The sequence below is a fragment of the Pristis pectinata genome, chromosome 1, assembly GCF_009764475.1.
Source record: "Pristis pectinata isolate sPriPec2 chromosome 1, sPriPec2.1.pri, whole genome shotgun sequence".
Classification (NCBI taxonomy): domain Eukaryota; kingdom Metazoa; phylum Chordata; class Chondrichthyes; order Rhinopristiformes; family Pristidae; genus Pristis; species Pristis pectinata.
The window spans coordinates 57,622,526-57,640,470 of NC_067405.1; the positions used below are offsets into that span (position 1 = coordinate 57,622,526).

Here is a 17,945-nt window from a genome sequence, read left to right on the forward strand (position 1 = left end):
GAGTCCTGTATAACAGCCTCTCAAACACTTCTTATGTGTATTGTTTAAAGAAGAGACATGAGTGGTTTTGGTGCTTTGTTAGAGGATGTATTTGTTTAATGACACCATGAATGTATTGATTTGATGGCACAATGAATATAAAGAAAAACGTGTACAGATTGTATTGTATTTCCTGTTTGCATTTTTATGGATAAAGTTTATTTTTGAAATAAAAAAAGTCAAGTACAGCCCATTAACTCAACTGTTGTTTCTACCTGTTGCGTCTTCCACAGCAGGTTCAGAGTCAGGGAAGATCATAAAACGTGACAGAAAATAATTAGATCAAGAATTCAATATATCCACACTGAACTTCTTTTTCCACAACAATGGAAACTCATTAAGTATTTGATATTGTATTCAGTGCACATGTATTTATTTTGTACATATGCGAAGGCAAAAGCTGGCTTCCATCAATAACCTTGCAAATATTTCAATCTACTGATTTCAAAGTGCATTTCATTAAATCCTGGGCATGTTTGAAATAATATATTAATATCTATCAAACAATCTTTACCAACAGTGTGTGCTCCAACCAAAATGGATGCATCTTACCCGATAACGTGAATCTGACAAGTTTTCGATTGTTCTGGCCATTTAATCCACCTTCCCCCATTTCATCCACTCCAGTCTGTAAACAAAAATATTCAGCAATATATTTTAACATTAAAAAGAGCTGTTAACAGAACTACTAGCTGTCACTCAGTCCATGGTTAGTCTACATTGGCAATAGAAAATGTACATAAAATTAAATCAAACTCTATCATCTCATTGTCTTTAGATTTACTTAGGTCATGCTCTGATTCTCAGCTGTTAACAGGAGCATTGGAATAGAGACCTTTGTAAATACAATTCTGAACACTAGATGGCATTGGGATGGGTCATCAATTTGCAAGGCATTTTGTTTTCATTTCTGTGGAAATACGTTTGTGAACCTATGCCTAATCACACTATTAACAGGCACCAATAACCTACATAAGGTTTGGAAATGATTCATTGTCAGATTAATTTAACTGAACTATGTGAGCTAAAGTTCAGATATCAATGACATCAAATTCAAAAGCCTAGTCTGTCCACGTCGATGAGTGATTCAGCAAATGACATAAGGGCATTTGGATCATTTTACAGCTAATCTATTAGATGGAAAGAAAAGTCACATTTTTTTCATCCCTAAAGAACTGACAAAATATATATTTATTCCCACCAAAGAGTACTAAAAGGATAAAACCTCCAAATCACACACCATCCTGTGTTGGAAATAGATCAATGGTCCTTCATCATTACTGGGTCTCAGTCCTGAAACAATACCCAACAGCACAGTCGGAGTATTTTCACCAGTAGAACTGCAGTGGGTCAAGGAAGCAGCTCACTGCCACCTTCTCAAGGGCAATTAGTTATGGGCAATAATGACTTTCTAACACAAGTTCAAAGATCCATTTCCTTGATAATACAACTTCATATATTTTTTTTCTTCTTCTTTTTGCCTCCTCACCAAACATCATGCATCAGGCCCTCTGTCTCAGTAACGTCTCCCCGGGTCAACCTAAAAAAGTGGCTGAAATGAAGACAACCTATGCAATTCTGCTCTGAGACCACCCTGCCTACTTGCCCCACACTGGTTCTTCATCCTCAGACCCCTGAAGTGGTGGTCAGCACAAAGAAATAAAACAAAGCAGACCCAGTTGAACAGCATTTTCCCCAAATTGTTGGGGAGAAGGTATAAGATGACCATGAAGAATTCAGCGTGCAAATTCATGACAAGCTATCAAAAAAATATGGTGAAAATGTACAACTCGCTATCATAAGTATTTGATGCAAATAACATTTAAAGGGAAGTACAGGGGAGAAGGGAACAGGTCATGCTGAGAGTTATATGAAAAGGAATGGGAGGAAACTGAGATGTGTTGTCAAGAAAATGCAGGAGGTGATTATGAGGAAAGAGAAAACAATGTGCTTAGAAAGCATTAAATAATTAGGTAGGCAGAATCAATATAGTTCAATGCAAGTATAGAGTATGAACCAGCATCTGTGTGTAAACTGTCATATGCAAGTATGATAACTGGATGCCTTGGACCTCTTTGCCATTGGAACTATCAAGGCCATATGGTAGGTGATGTACAACAGTCATTCCATGTTAAAAGAACCAACACTCAGTGCAAGCAAGTCATTCTCTTCCCCCAGACATTGCCTATGAAGAGGAAGACTGGTGGGCACAGGACACTCTTCAGAGGAACTTTAGCAGAGATCCCACAATGCTGAGATGATTGGGAGTAATTTTTATGTCTTGCACGGTACTGCTGCCGCAAAACAAACTTCTCAACATATGTCAGTGATAATAAACCTGATTCTGATTGGGAATCACCTACCACAACACTCTCCCCTTGTACAAGGGATAGTTCCAACCCTTTAAGTGTTTTCCCCTTCGTGCTACACTCAGTCAAATTCTGTCTTGATGTAAGCAAAGAATTGTCACTCTTATCTACCCACTGGAATTCATCATGTTTGGATTAAGGACAAATAGATGCCCTGGCGAAAGGTAAGCAAATCATCAACAAACAAATTATTGGAGTTCAAGTGGCACTTAATACCATTGTCAATGATGCCATCCAGCACTTTGTTGTTTGGGCATGAGCTGGATTGGATTTGTTCTGCCTATTATATAGGAAATAGCTAGACAAGTAAGATTATCACTTCTGGTTAAAAGAAAAAGAAAACAGAATATTTTTAAAATGAGAACTACTACTAAATGTTGGTGTTAACACATATCCAAGTGTCCTCTTTTGTAGGTGCAGCAAATAATTAGGAAGGCAAATTTCTTGAAGTCCTTTAATGAAAAGGGATTGGAATCCAAGATCAAGGAAGTCCTGCTACAATCGAACAGAGATTTGGTGAAACCGTAGCTGGAGTACTGTGTACATCATGATCCAGGAAGGATATACTTGCCCTAGACGCAATGCAACAAAGGTCTAGAAAGAGTAAAGCGAGAAGCCAGTTCTGTGAGGAAAAGATTAGATTTGTATTCTCTGGAGATTTTAAAAATGGCAAGTGATCTAATTGAAACATTAAAGATTATGAAGAAGCTTGACAGGGTGGACACTGAGAGGAGTTCCCCTTTGCCAAAGAGAATCTACAACTAGGGGCATAGTCTCATGACAAAGAGTCAGATATTGAGAACAGAGGGTGGGAAGGATTTTTTTTTCTTCAGAGGGCTGTGAATCTTTGGAATTGTCTACTTCTTAGGACTGTGGATGCTTAATCATCAAGCATAATTAAGGAGTGAGATCAACAGATTTGAATTTGGGAAATAGAGAAATACGGAGATCAACAGGAAAGTGGAGATGAAGATGAAGATGAAGATGAAGATGACCCAGGAACTTGTTGAATGAGAGTGATCCAAAGGGTCATGTGGCCTCCTCCTGCTCATGTTTTTATAAGTTAAACACTGGTTTTAAAATGAAGAAGAAGATAGGTATTAGTTAATAGTACCTAGTGAATAGGAAAAAAAATCTCAGTTCAAAATTATTAAAAATGGATTACTTTGATCATGCACATGGTGCCTATGGGAATAATAAGATGTTACGTTTAAGAGCTGGACTTGAGGTTAACCTTACAAAGCAAATAAAAATGTCTTTCCACAGTATTAGAAAACATACAAGAAAATTTTAAATCTTACTTAATAAATGGTCTAAGAATGTATTAATCTGCAGTGGAAGTGTGGAGTGAGGAGGGAGAAAGAATATTAATTCTGTGTATTTTTTGTCTGAGCCTCAGGGAAGTTTTCAAGTGATCTATATAACCGCAAGAAAGACAGAATAAAGGAAATTTCATATTTCATATTCCAAAGCTCTCTTCCTGTGTCATTGGGATGCAATAAAATCACACCCAGTAACCTCACTGCCAAAATTACTGAGTACTAAAAGGTTGTTAAATTTTCCCATCTATAACATTACTAAGGCATTTTTTTCCCCAAGAAGTGAATCATAATTTCCTTTCCCAGTTAGCCTCCAGTCCAAGAGAATTTAATTCAATGTCAACTCTTTTGATTTTGAAGAAATAACAGAATTAAGAGGAAGATGTTACGCTCCGAGTGAAGGTGCAGAGTGATGAGAGTAGAAGGAAAAGGTCATCACTAGCCTTCTTGGTGCCTTGGAATAACTTAATAAAAATATTGCTTTAAGGCCTTGCAGGCTTCAAGTAAAAAGGGAAAACCTTTTCCAGTCCCCACACATTGTCCTTACTCACCGACCCCAGCTTGTTTACTGCATACTGCCCACCAGACTTGAGATTCCCATCCACCATTGCCAAACAAACTGGTAATGCTTTTTCTCTATTATATCATCCAATATCTGCCTGGCCAAAATAGGAGTGAATCCATGATGCGGTTATCAATCATCCATTAATTTTTCTATGTTACATCTCCTGGAGCTCTGAAGTAGCCAGACAAACACAAACAGACACATTTAAATTACAAGGTAATGACTTAGAGTTGTCACACATCTCATCTTGTGTTACAACTGCCACTAAAATGCTGGGTTCAAATGTGGTCTGCAAATAAGATATTTATTTATTAGTCACATGTACATTGAAACACACAGTGAAATATGTCTTTTTACGTTACTGAGAATGTGCTGGGGGCAGCCCGCAAGTGTCGCCACTCTTCCGGCGCTAACAAAACATGCCCACAGCACATGTTGTATCTAGTCTTGGGAGGTGCAGGGAAAAGCTAACTCAAATTTTAAAGGACCTCATGCACTGCATTAAAAAAGTGTTCTAAAATGTGTATTTGTGAATTGTTTTTAATTTGTTACTGTTCTAGTCTGTACATTTTCAATCCCAAAAGGTCCAATGGATTTCCTGGTACTTGTTGAGAAAGAGGAGGAGGCACAGTTGGAGCTTAGGTATTGCAGGATGCATATAGAACTCAAGCACCAGTAATTCCCAACAGTGTACACAGACCAAGGTCCTTCCACCTCTAAGTGATATTGAACCAGAGTTCGCTTAGGCAACAACCAAGAGTTAACTGTGCAAGGGATAACCTCAGCATAGAAGCTGATACAGTTAGAGTCCGCAAAAACCACTACCACTTGGGGCTGATGCTGTGAATGCCACTAACATTAGCAGTACAAAATACAATCAGCACACCAGGATGCTGCCTGGATTGGAGAGCATGTCTTATGAGGATAGGTTGAGTGAGCTCAGGCTTTTCTCTTTGGAAAGGAGGAGCATGAGAGGTGATTTGATAAGAGGTGTAGAAGATGATAAGAGGCATAGATTGAGTGGACAGTCAGAGATTTTTTCCCAGGGTGAGAATGGCTAACACGAGGGGGCATAATTTTAAAATGATTGGAGGAAGGTATAAGGGGGATGTCAGAGGTAAGTTTTTGTTTTACACAGAGAGTGGTGGGTGCGTGGAACGCACTGCCAGCAGAGGTTGTGGGGACATTAGGGACATTTGAGAGACCCTTAGATAGACACATGAATGATAGAAAAATAGGGGGCTATGTGGGAGGGAAGGGTTAGATAGATCTTAGAGCAGGATGAAATGTTGGCACAGCATCGTGGGCTGAAGGGCCTGTACTGTGCTGTAATGTTCTATGTCACAGTTTATCTAAGCAAGTCAGGGCCAAAACGAAAGCTTGCCAGGGAAAAAATTTTACCAAATGCAGGATTAGCCTCAGCAAGGATAGCACCATATGACTGCACAATCAACTTTTACTGATCTCATCATTTCCATCAAACTGAAAGAACTCTATTTGTGTAACATATAATTAATTTGCAACCAAGGTGTCAAAGTATGCAAGAGAAGCATGCTTCACAGAAACTGTCATGTTCCCTTCACTTTATGACAGACCACCGTAGCACCATCCTTTCAAATACAACAAGCGTCAAAGGCTTTGCAGCCATCCCAATAGCACATGTTTCTTCAATACACCACCTGTGTACAAGGTATATTCTACCATGTTAATAACTACTGTATTTTAGAAATACACTTCAGGTGCCTGGAACGGTCTGGGGTGGTGGTGGATGGGGGTGACATTGTTGAGCAGGATCTCAATGATGGTAACTCTATATTACAGGAAGAGCTTTTCTGCAAGATCCACGGCAGTAGAAGATCAGCAGAAACATGGACTGGTAGCAGATGCCAACCTGTTGTTAGGGTCCAATAAACTTTCCAGAAATCTGATGCAAGCAACTTCTACTCGTCAGCATTTCTGAACATTGCACCCAGCTGCACATCTTCCCCAAAGCCCTACATCACTGGTTAGATTCTGCTAGAGTACATATCTTAAAGCATTTACAAGTGAACTTCACTTATTAACATGTTTGACCCAGAAAATTGTTGAAAACATAAGCTGATAACAAAACAACAAAAGGGATAATAACACAGCATTTGTGGCACAGGAGAATAACAGCATAAACTACATCTCTTCAACCAATACATTTTAAGGACTGGGAAATAAACATTGGAAAGGACAAGAAGATGGATAGTGTATTCTCTGAAAAAGCAGATACAAGAAAAGAAAGAGAGTGGGAAAGAGATCATAATGAGGGACTTGACTAAGAGAGACAAATAAGAAAAACATATTAAAATTTGATTATTTAAAAAATCTAAGACAATCAAGAACATAAAGGAACAACAAGGACCAACACTTTTAATTGTTCACTTTCTGAAAAGTGATCAATTGATAATTATCAATAACTATTACATTGTTAAACAAGTACTTATGCTGTTCATTACTAGACGAAGCTTCCTGCAGCAAGTTCAATAAACAATTAATACACAAACCTGGAAATCACTGCAAAGTTGCATTGTCATTCTTATAAAGCTAACAGCAAAGTGCTGCAAATGGGCCTGTTACAATTCTCAGTTATTGCATATCAATAGTGCTTGGTATCCTCCATCTCATTTTTCCTCTCAGCCATATGTCTCACATAAATTTTCCACTTTCTTGACTTTGTTGTTTGTGGGTGCCAGAATCAGCATCATTGGTCTTAGCAATCTAGAAGCTGACTAACTTTCAGTTTTCATTAAAAACCAAGTGATAAATCCATCACTTATTCAGCCCTTCCAAAACAATAAACACTCTACCAGTCCCAAATTACATTGTTTTCTTACAGTGAAGAAATGTCAATTACTAAAACTTATTTATAGCTCTTACAGTATTATTTTTGGCCTAGTTTAAACCTACTATAACCTGACAATGTGAGGGAGGTTTTCCAATTGGACAACCTGGTGGGTCACTGCCATTTGACAAGAAGTAAATCTCAAACCATTTTCCACATATACTTGTATTGAACCAAACCAACAACAAAAAAAAAGCAAATACGCTACTTACCATAGTAGCCGAGTTTTTTACTGTAATACATGGGGTGGTGGCTCGCAGTGCTCCACTTACACCGTGGTAGTATTTAAAGCAGATTTTAGTTTCAGCTGAGGAGCAAGGAAAGATGGATTAGTTCTGAATGATTACTGAAGAAGAATATTTATTAGAAAAAAAAATTTTTTGAATCTGTACTACAAATTTCGACAATAGCATTCAACAAAAACTACCACCGTTTCAGAAAAGGTTGTAACAAATAGACAGTGGGAGCTGCTTAACACTACCGCTAAAGCTTAACATGGTCCCGTTTCCCTCTGAGCTGGATGAAACTCTTCCACTTGATTACTTTGATTTGATCAACTCTTGCATCCAACATTGTGCTCAGTGATTATCAATGTTAGCATCGATTGGGGATTGCAGCAAGCCTCAGTCACCAGCTGTGGGTCAAGTTTGTAGAGTGCACTGTGTTACCAAGCCTAAGTATGACTAGTTTTCACTTCACTTCATGTGGAGCCTATGCCAAATTTACCAATGTGTGCTGCCAAGGCTACCTCAGTGGCAACACAAAGTTAGAAAGCTTTCCAGATACTTGATGTAAAAACTGGCCTGTATTCTTGCTATGATTTTCTGAAGTAACTAATGATGGGAGTTTAATATAGCATTAAAAGTTTCTCCACTGCAACATATATTGTAAATAATTGTAATATAATAAGAATGGGTCTCAGACAGATATTTTCCATTTATTTATTGTATTATATTTGTGTCAAACATAATGTGTCCATTCAGTCAGTATTTATCCATTCAGTTTGGCTTTGTGAAAATAGTGAACTGCCTGGCAGGAGAGACATTTCCATCACACGGCAGCAGAATGCTCTTTTTAAATCTGGCACTAAGAGATGGGTTCAATGAGGGTCCAATCAAATTGACTGAAGAAATATTCAACAACCCAAGTTGTTGTTGGTTGCAAATGCACTATATTTGGGAAAACAATATGGAGTTCAGCAAGTGAAACTTACACCAGCTTTAGATATTGTCCAGTTGCTCCACTGCTTCTACCAATTATTTTAATTCATCACTCCTCCACCCCACCCCTGCACCAGTTATTGATTGCTCTGCTAAAGTAAAGCTCAGGGATGTCAGAAGACAAGTCACTTGCTACAGGGTACCTTAGTTCTGAATCTCTTGTAGCCGCTGTATTCAATATCTGGGTGCAGAACTTACTGCCCCTTTCTTGTTGCCATTTTGGACACAGCCATTTTATTTGGGATTTTCTGATAGAGGAGCTTCAGTAAACAATGCATAGATGGATTGGGTAACATCAATAGAACCCAGATGTATTTTCAATCACTGAAACATAAACCTGATTGGCCACGGGATGACCTAAAACAGTAATTCTTGAAACACTCTGCAAAAAGCAATTTTGTAGGGCCAGGAGAAGTATTTACCTGTCGATGTCCTCACCGAATAGCAGCACTTCCCCCAGGCAGACTTCAATTGAAGTTGGCCAGTTTGGCTGCAAGAGCACTCACCACGTTCTCTGTATACCCCACTCAAGAAGCTTGTCTCAGTGCTTGGGCAACTTGCCTCAAAATGGCAACCAAGCCCCACTGAAATGTTTCAAGCTTTTGACTGCTTTCATGAGCTGGGCAGCAGGCTTAACACCTGCCTCTGGCGTCATCATAGGGACCATATTAAGATCCATTCTTGTGTAGAACATCACACACCAGTTCAAAAAGGATTGTAAATGAGTCCTCTACTTCCGAGGGCTGTGGATTTTCTCCTTGAGAGCATTTTCAACATTCAAACAGGGTATTATTTTGGTGGGAAAGTGAATTTATGATTTTACCCTAAGGGGGTGCAGGGTTCAGGGGCTGTAAAGTACGGTTTACGTTCTAACCTGTACTTTTTTCATTGTGTCCTGCAAGATGTGACCATTGGCTTCATGCAGCCAGGAAATAGCAATGAAATAGAAGTGTGTACCTGAGTCAGTGTAGTCTTCTTGAATCTAATAGTTTTGTGACAATTACTTTCAGTGCTTTTACCATGCAGGAGGTCTACAGTTACAATATTCTTTTTGCTCAAATGACAAAAGCATCACATCTCAAGTTCTAAATGGAGTTCACCATCAGAGTAGCAACATTATTGTTTTATATTTTGCAACTGTTAACAAAATTATTAATGTATTTGGAAGTGGTGCTGGTTAATAGTTAAAGACTAACTGTTATTTGGGCATGTAGAAAGAGGATCGATAATTCTAGTTACAATGTCACATGGTGGTGAAATGTAGGGTCCCACTCACAATTTTAGATTCACTTCTGGTAGACAATATCAAATATTCCACAGGTTTATAATATCATTAAATTTTATTACATCACTTGAAAGTGTTAAACATCGAATATGTTGAAGAAGTTGGATTCCTTTAGATACACTACACGGAAGCTTGCAACCCTCACAAAAGGAAAGAGGAAGTTTCCTTCCCAACCTTGAGCTCACTGGATTGTGCTTCTTGTGGACTGAAGGTAAGGCAGAATCCTATTCACCAACAGCTTCAAAACGACTCAATGATTTCTGGCATTGTTTCTGATTATCACTGCCAATTCCTTCTCCCACATCCACATAACAATATTTCTAGGAATTTATCACATCAATCATGCTCTCTGCACTATTGTTTGCTATGCAGTCCAATGAGGAGGCCTTTCCTTCCTTCCCATCAAACTGGTTCACTATCCTTCTGAATGGCTGAGCACACCTTAACTGCTTCTTAACGCTTCATAAACATGAATCTGCACTATTGAACCAAACCAATATAATACTCCCTCAAAATTACAATGACAACTTCATTGATTGATTGTAGAGCGGAGAGTTCAATCATTATTGACACTTGGTAGAGGAACGCTACTGTCCAGATTTAAGGCATAGTCGAGCCAGTTCAGAATGTCCCATGGTTCTATTATAGATCCTATAAATGTGCACACTATTTTGAGACCAGAAGGTCTTTCATTAGTTTGCACTGAAACCACACTAGCAAAGCATCCAAGTTGAAAGGACAAACTATTTTCTGGTTAGGAAATTGACATGTAACATGTATCAAAAGACTATTGAATTCAGCATAATTTACATATTTAAATTTACATGTTAAAAGAATAGTCTTCAGGTTTTACACAGTTTTAAAATCATTAGCCATTTTTTAGTTTAATTTAATATTTAGATATGCATTTATACATTTAATTTAAATATGAAGTAACAGTCCTCATTTTACAGTAGATATCAGAATTATTCTTAGCTAATATCATTACAACTTCAATTTCTGACATATTTGTGGATTAAATTGTTTCTAAATTATATCAACATTTAGTATCAACACAGAAATCATGACATCCACCAGAAAAACAAGATATCCCTGACAGAACTGGGAAATAAGCTGACTCACCTTACCATTTTACTTCAAATATAATTGGTTTTTTATCTGAATTTTTAACATATATATAGTAATATTATATATTATGTTACACACAATATGTAAGTTTTTTCATTGCATATACACATACTTGTGCATATGACAATAAACTTGACTTTGAAATATTCCAATGCAAAAGTTCCTTAATAATTACTTAAAACTCCATTTAATTTTGTGCAAACACAATAAAATAACATCTCGCATTCCTCTGCAAGGTACTGTCAAAGAAAGTAAGATCATTTTGAAAAATAAATTAATTTGGGGATAATTTGGTCTGAACAATTTTGTTACAAATAAGATAGGGCACTGAGTGGTACATTAGTGATCTGTTTCCTCTGTTTTGCTCTCACAGTTAATCTCAAGTGAAGTTACACAAAGGCCAAATCTCCCAGACCTTGTGTAATTTGGGAAATAACAATCATTTCAATGGGGGAGAACTGAATACTTTTCCTCGAGGATTAACTGCACTGTTTTAAGCATGTTGTTCTGAAATTTCTAAGTTTTTTTGTCATTTCCTTTCAAAAAGCAAACCTTATGACTAGACTCTAAAATTGGGCAGTTTATATTTTAACTAACACATTTGGAGCAAGGCAAAAAACTTACCTCGTCAACCCTGAAAAAAAGATAGAGATAGGTTCTGTCCCTCGCACTGAGCCTGAAAATGCATTAAGTGCCATTTGATGCCTTCAGCGTTATCAGCACACTGACTAGTACCTGGTTGTGATTAGTTCTACTAAAAGCTGGAGAACAGCCGGAAATTTGTGATTCATGAATACAAATCAAGAAGGTTCAATTATCAATTCCTCGATTTGAAGTTAGAAATTTTGTACACCAATTCTAAATTGAATAATTCATATTTGCAGTAGGAACACAGAAAATATTTATACAGTTTCTATATTAGGACTCCTAATGCCTGTTCACATTTCATTCTGTATATGTTTTTAAAACTATAATAAGTACCAGATAAGTACTAAACTTTTAGTAAGTATCAAATCCTAAGACCCATGTTGCAACAAGCATAACATAAACATGGACAACACCAGCTCCATAATTTGTTCAAACGTATCATACCTTCAACTTGTTAAAAACTCATTATATACAGTGGCATGCAAAACTTTGGGCACCTCTGGTCAAAATTTCTGTTACTGTGAATAGCTAAGTGAGTAAAAGATGACCTGATTTCCAAAAGGCATGAAGTTAAAGATGACACATTTCTTTAATATTTTAAGCAAGATTACTTTTTTTTATTTCCATCTTTTACAGTTTCAAAATAACAAAACAGGAAAAGGGCCCGAAGCAAAAGTTTGGGCACCCTACATGGTCAGTACTTAGTAACACCCCCTTTGGCAACTATCATAGCTTGCTAACGCTTTCTGCAGCCAGCTAAGAGTCTTTCAATTCTTGTTTGGGGGATTTTCACCCATTCTTCCTTGCAAAGGGCTTCTAGTTCTGTGAGATTCTTGGGCCATCTTGCATGCACTGTTCTTTTGAGATTTATCCACAGATTTTCGATGACGTTTAGGTCAGGGGACTGAGAGGGCCATGGCAAAACCTTTAGCTTGTGCCTCTTGAGGTAGTCCATTGTGGATCTTGAGGTATGTTTAGGATCGTTATCCTTTTGTAGAAGCCATCCTCTTTTCATCTTCAGCTTTTTTTTTTACAGGCAGTGTGATGTTTGCTTCCAGAATTTGCTGGTATTTAATTGAATTCATTCTTCCCTCTACCAGTGAAATGTTCCCCGTGCCACTGGCTGCAACACAAGCCCAAAGCATGATCGATCTACCCCGTGCTTAACAGTTGGAAAGGTGTTCTTTTCATGAAATTCTGCACCCTTTTTTCTCCAAACTTTTCTGCATCCTCACCACAAAATTCAGCATCAGAAGTTTGCAAGGGAACATCTAAACAAACCTGATGCATTTTGGAAACAAGTCCTGTGGACTGATGAAGTTAAAATAGAATTTTTTTGGCTGCAGTGAGCAAAGGTATGTGTCATCTTTAACTTCATGCCTTTTGGAAATCAGGTCATCTTTTACTCGCTTAGCTATTCACAGTAACAGAAATTTTGACCAGGGGTGCCCAAACTTTTGCATGCCACTGTAAGTATACAAGATACCCTATGTTCTTAACATATTTCAAAACTCATTCTTTTGAACTACAAAGTGATGCTGTCAATACAGGCAACATTGTGTAAACAATTCCATTTTCTCTGCAGCTTGAGCTAAAGATGATCTAGTTGAGTCATAAAACCTTTTAAGTTGAAATGAAATACAACTCTTTCAGGCAATATCAAAAATGCACAAATACTTTTTCCACAGAACCCACCCTGGTCTTTATTTTTAGAAGCATCTCTGCGTAAAAATCTCTTGCATACCACTGTTGTAACTCAAGGAAGTTACATCACAGAAAAGTGCTCCACAGAGTCTGGCCTATGTCCGTTTACTTGTCTATAAGCACCTATCCTTGAGCTTCTATGAGTAGTTACATCTGTAGGCACTGAAGATGACATTCCTTGTTCCCTTAAGTGTCTTTCACATTACAGACAGCCTGTGTGAACACTAACAATGAGCTCCTGCACTTCTTTCAAGGATTTCAAAGGCTTAAAGACACAATGATTTAACCATAAAGGTATCTGTAGTACAATGTAAATGACATGGCAATACACATAGTTAAGGCAATTTTATTTTACAACTTTGAACTGGATGGTGGTTAATAAGATTTTACCACAGTTCATCTCAGGAAGTGAAAATATCAGCTTTCCTCCCTTAAACAAAATACCATCATCATAGGCTCAAAAACCCAGCAGCCCCACCTCCATCTCTTTCCCTCCAAAGTCCTTGAAGACATTGACACTTCACAAAGCAATCCCCATCTTTTCTGAAAGTCCACATTTGAACCCAATCACATTACACTGATAGTGCCTTTTCTAAGTTATAAATAACATCTTACATCATTATAGACCATGGTAAATGTGTATTGATGCACAACTACAATGGGAAATTCATAGTAAATGTTTATGTAAAAAAAAGCATAAAGTATGCATGCACAGTAAACAATCTGACCCAGGTTTCAGAACAACCTGAATCAGGGGCATTATCTTTATATTAAAGGAACCATTCAGACCTTATTTCAACTACATAGAAAATCCTATTTGAAGAGAGTCTCAAAAAGTTTGTTACTTTATAACTAGATTCCAGGCATTATTTGTTAAGGTTAAAGCTTTGAACCAAACTTTTCCCTCTGTGAATTGAACAACACACCCAAGTCAAGACAAAATGTGACTTTGTCATTTTTAGCAGCAAACGAGAAGGCATGGCAGCCATTTATAAACTAAATATAATATGTTCATTAATCATAATCAAATCGCTGGAAATCCTGAACAAAAATGGAAAATGTTGGAAGCACTCAGCAGGTCTGGCAAAAGCAATGGGGAGGGAAACAGAGTTGACTTGTTGAGTTAAGGACCCTTCATCAGAATTGGAAAAGTGAGATGATGTGTGTTTTAGGTTACAGAGGGGGAGGGATGGAGAGAACAGAGGGAATGTCTGTGATAAGGTGCAGACCAAACTTGTGTCAAGCTAATAATTACTTTTAAAAATGGTTGCTAGAGAAAGAAAGGAGAAATGAAACAACTAAAACAAAGCTACAGCCACATCTGGAGAGAGAGAGAGAGAGAGAGAGAGAGAGCGCGTGAGAGAGAGAGGGCACGAGAGAGAGAGATACCTGAAATTGTTAAACCCAATATTGTGTCCCAATGGCTGTAACTTACCAAGATGAAAGTTAGGGTGCTGTTCCTCAAGGTTACATTGAACATAACTGGAGTAATGTTGGAGAATGAAGACGGAGCGGTCAAGGTGTGAGTAGAATGAAGTATTCAAGTGATAGGAGACTGGAAGCTCTGGGTCACCCTTGCAGACTGAGTGGAGATGTTCTGTGAAGTGGTCACACAATCCGCTTTTGTAAAGTAGTTGACAATCTGAGCATTGATTGCAACACATCAAATTGGAACAAGTCCAAGGGAGTTGGTGCTTCACCTGGAAGGACTGTTTGGGCCTGATGGGTAGTGAAGAGGTAAAGTAGCATGGGTCCTGTACTGGTCCAGTAGTATGGGAAGTTGGCATGAGAAGGGAAGTGGTTGGTGGACATGAAAGAGTGGACCAGAGAGTCACGGAGGGAATGGTCTCTTTAGAATACCCATAAAGGAGGGGAGGGGAAGATGTGTCTGGTGAACAGAATGTTGAAGGTGGGGGAAATTCTGGAAGATGATCCATTGAATACAGACACTAGTAGGGTGAAAGATGAGGATCAGGAGAATCCTATTGTTTTCTGGGCTGGAAGGAGAGTGTGAGAACAGAAGTGAGGAAAATAGGAGACAGAACTGAGAGCCCAGTCAACTTTAGTAGAGGCAAAGCCATAGTAAAAGAAAAAGGAAAGCACTTCAGAGACACTGATGTGGAAAGGCTTTGCATCATAGCAGATACGACAGTGACGGGGAAACTGGGAGAATGCAATGGAGTCCTTAAGGGAAACAGTTTGGAAGGAAATGTAGTCAAGGTACTGAAGGTAGTGGGCTTAAAATGGACATTGGCAGCTTACCTCACCTCCAAGATGGAGACAGAGATGTCAAGAAAGCGAACGAAAGTCAGATAAGGACCTCATGAAAGTGAGAGCAGATGGAAATTGACACCAAAGGTAATGAAATTTGAGTTCTGTACAAGCACAGGAAGCAGTCCCAGTAGTGTCATCACTGCAATGAAATAAGAAGAGCAGAGGAAGAGGGTCTGCAAAGAATTGAAACAAGGACTGTTCCAGATACCTAGTGAAGAGACAGACACATGCAAATTCCCATAGCTACACATTTGACTCAGGAGTGAGTGGAGTTGAAGTTGTTCAATTTAAGAATGGTAAAAGAGGGTGGTGGTGGAAGGGGATTACTTGGGCCTCTGTTCAAAGAAGAAGAGGAAGTCCCCCACACCATACTGGTACAGATGGATTGGACGTCCATTGTGAAGATGAGATGGCAGGGACCAGGTAAGTGGAAACTGAACGATATTAGTGATGAGGAACTGGATAAAGAGAGAAAGAATAGAGTCAAGGTAAGAAGAAATAAATTCTGTAGGGCAAGAGCAGGCTAAAACAATGGATCCACTCCTGCTTGTAGATCTTGGGGAGGAGATATAAGTGTTCTGTGCATGGTTGTGAGACCAAGGTTGGAAGCTGCGAAGGGAAGAATTTCTGAGATAATGAGGTCTTTGACTGTCTGGGAGTCAGTCTGATGGTTGCTGGTGAGATCGTAGTCCATTGGAAGGTAGGAGGAAGTTGATATTTGGTCTCTGCAAGGGAGAGATCAGTTCGCCAAACCATAATGGATATCTAGTTGGTCCTTAGTGCGTGGAGTTTTTCAAGCTCAGAGGGTGGTAGGGTAAGGTTGCTAGGGTTAGGGTTAGGACGGTGTGAGTAAGGATGGTGGAAAAATTGTGACGTTCAATGTTACTACAGCAATTGGAGATGAACAGGTCTAGAGAGGGTAAGAAGCTGGGAGTAGGGATCCAGTTTTATTGGGAATTGTGGAGACAGAAGAAAGAGTCTGAAGAGAGGAATGAGGTGTCCTGGCCAAAGAAAAGAACACAGAGGTAGGCAATGGAAGAAGAATTCAATATCATGTGAGGCTTGATAATCATTAAGATGCAGAAGTAAGAGGATTAAGCTGAAGCCTCTGCCAAGCATACCTCGAATATAATAAAAAATATATAGTTTACTTTCATCTGAAATTCAGTACTTGGATGATTCACAACCTCTAACTGAAAGCTCACCTTCAGCAAAAGTATTAAAGGAAACATTGTCTCTGCCAGTTCTCAAATTATCTTCCTTTATGATACTCCTTAAAACTCCAATTTTTTTAGATCACCTATCGCAATGTCTTCTTGAGCGGCCTAGAATTAAACTTTGATTACGTTTGATTATGTTCTGAGAAAAGCCATGGGATACTTTACTACATTAAAAATCTTGTACAAGAGCAAGTTATGTTTTTGTCTTTCAGTGATTTGTTCTGGTATCACTAAGTACAAAATAATTTGACCTTACCCTCCATAAAGTATGGACCAGGCTCAATCCGCCACACAATCTGCCCTTTCTGGGTTCCATTTACACCCCGATTTTTGGAGTCCCAGACATTTCCTGGAGAGATCTCATCTTTAAAAGAAAAGATAAAGAGCATAAATATATATCTGGTAATGTAGAATCCATTTATTTCTATCCAGTGCACAGAACATTTCCAGCTAAACTGAAACAGGATTTGTAAAGCAACCATCTAGAAACCAGGAAAATTTTAATGATGAAGACTGCTTTGACGATTGAACATTTTAAGCCTTCAACCAACTTGGAGCTGAACAAACTGCATTGAAATGCTTACTGTACATCTGCAATGATATCCAATGCAATGAATATCCATAATGCAAGATAATGCAATTGAAAAAGCATAATGATTAAATATGCACACTGGTAATTACTTGAAACACTGACAATGAGAAAGCTGAAAAATGTTTTGCTAATGTCTACACATAACATTTGAATACAGATAATGCAAGAAGTAGAAATCAAAGCAGCAAAATTAGAACTTCATCAACATAAACAAGTAAAACCAAAAAATAAACTAGAAAATTATGATAGATTTTACAGCACAACCATGAAATTTGGTCTGAATTATACTATTAATAACAGCATCAGTGCCTTCTCCCAGACCAACACTGAAGCTCTAATCACATTTAGTCAGCTCTGATGAACAGGTCAGATCATTCACATGCCAAACACAAGATTCCCCAACCAAGAATTTTACTCTGAGCTCCACTGTGGCAAGTCATTACCAAAGGGACAGAGAAAACACTTCAAAGATGTTCCCATGGGCTCCTTGAAAATGGTAACATCTTCACCAACTTGCTGGAATCTCTGCCTTGTGATCAATCACAATGTAGAAGGAACATCTAGGATAGCACAGAGAACCTTGATTTGTTTTGTCAGGAGTACACAAAACCCAAACAAAAACCTCTTCCTAAACTACCCACCACCCACAATGTCAAACACCTCCTGCAACACTTGTGGGTTACACAATGGCCTCATCATCTGCCTTGAAACCC

At 38.3% G+C, this 17,945-nt stretch overlaps 1 protein-coding gene across 5 annotated transcripts in view; it reads right to left on the bottom strand.

Moving 5' to 3' along the window:
- The window catches only part of LOC127572950 (E3 ubiquitin-protein ligase HECW2-like), a 240,085-nt gene that overhangs the window by 85,794 nt on the left and 136,346 nt on the right, over window positions 1-17,945 (bottom strand). For all 5 annotated transcript variants that reach the window (XM_052020685.1, XM_052020693.1, XM_052020678.1 and 2 more), the window contains exons 3-5: window positions 16,897-17,004; window positions 7,374-7,468; window positions 592-667 (exon numbers count right to left, since the gene is read on the bottom strand). In XM_052020685.1, the coding sequence (XP_051876645.1) occupies window positions 592-667; window positions 7,374-7,468; window positions 16,897-17,004 (279 nt within the window). The remainder of the gene's footprint in view (window positions 1-591; window positions 668-7,373; window positions 7,469-16,896; window positions 17,005-17,945) is intronic.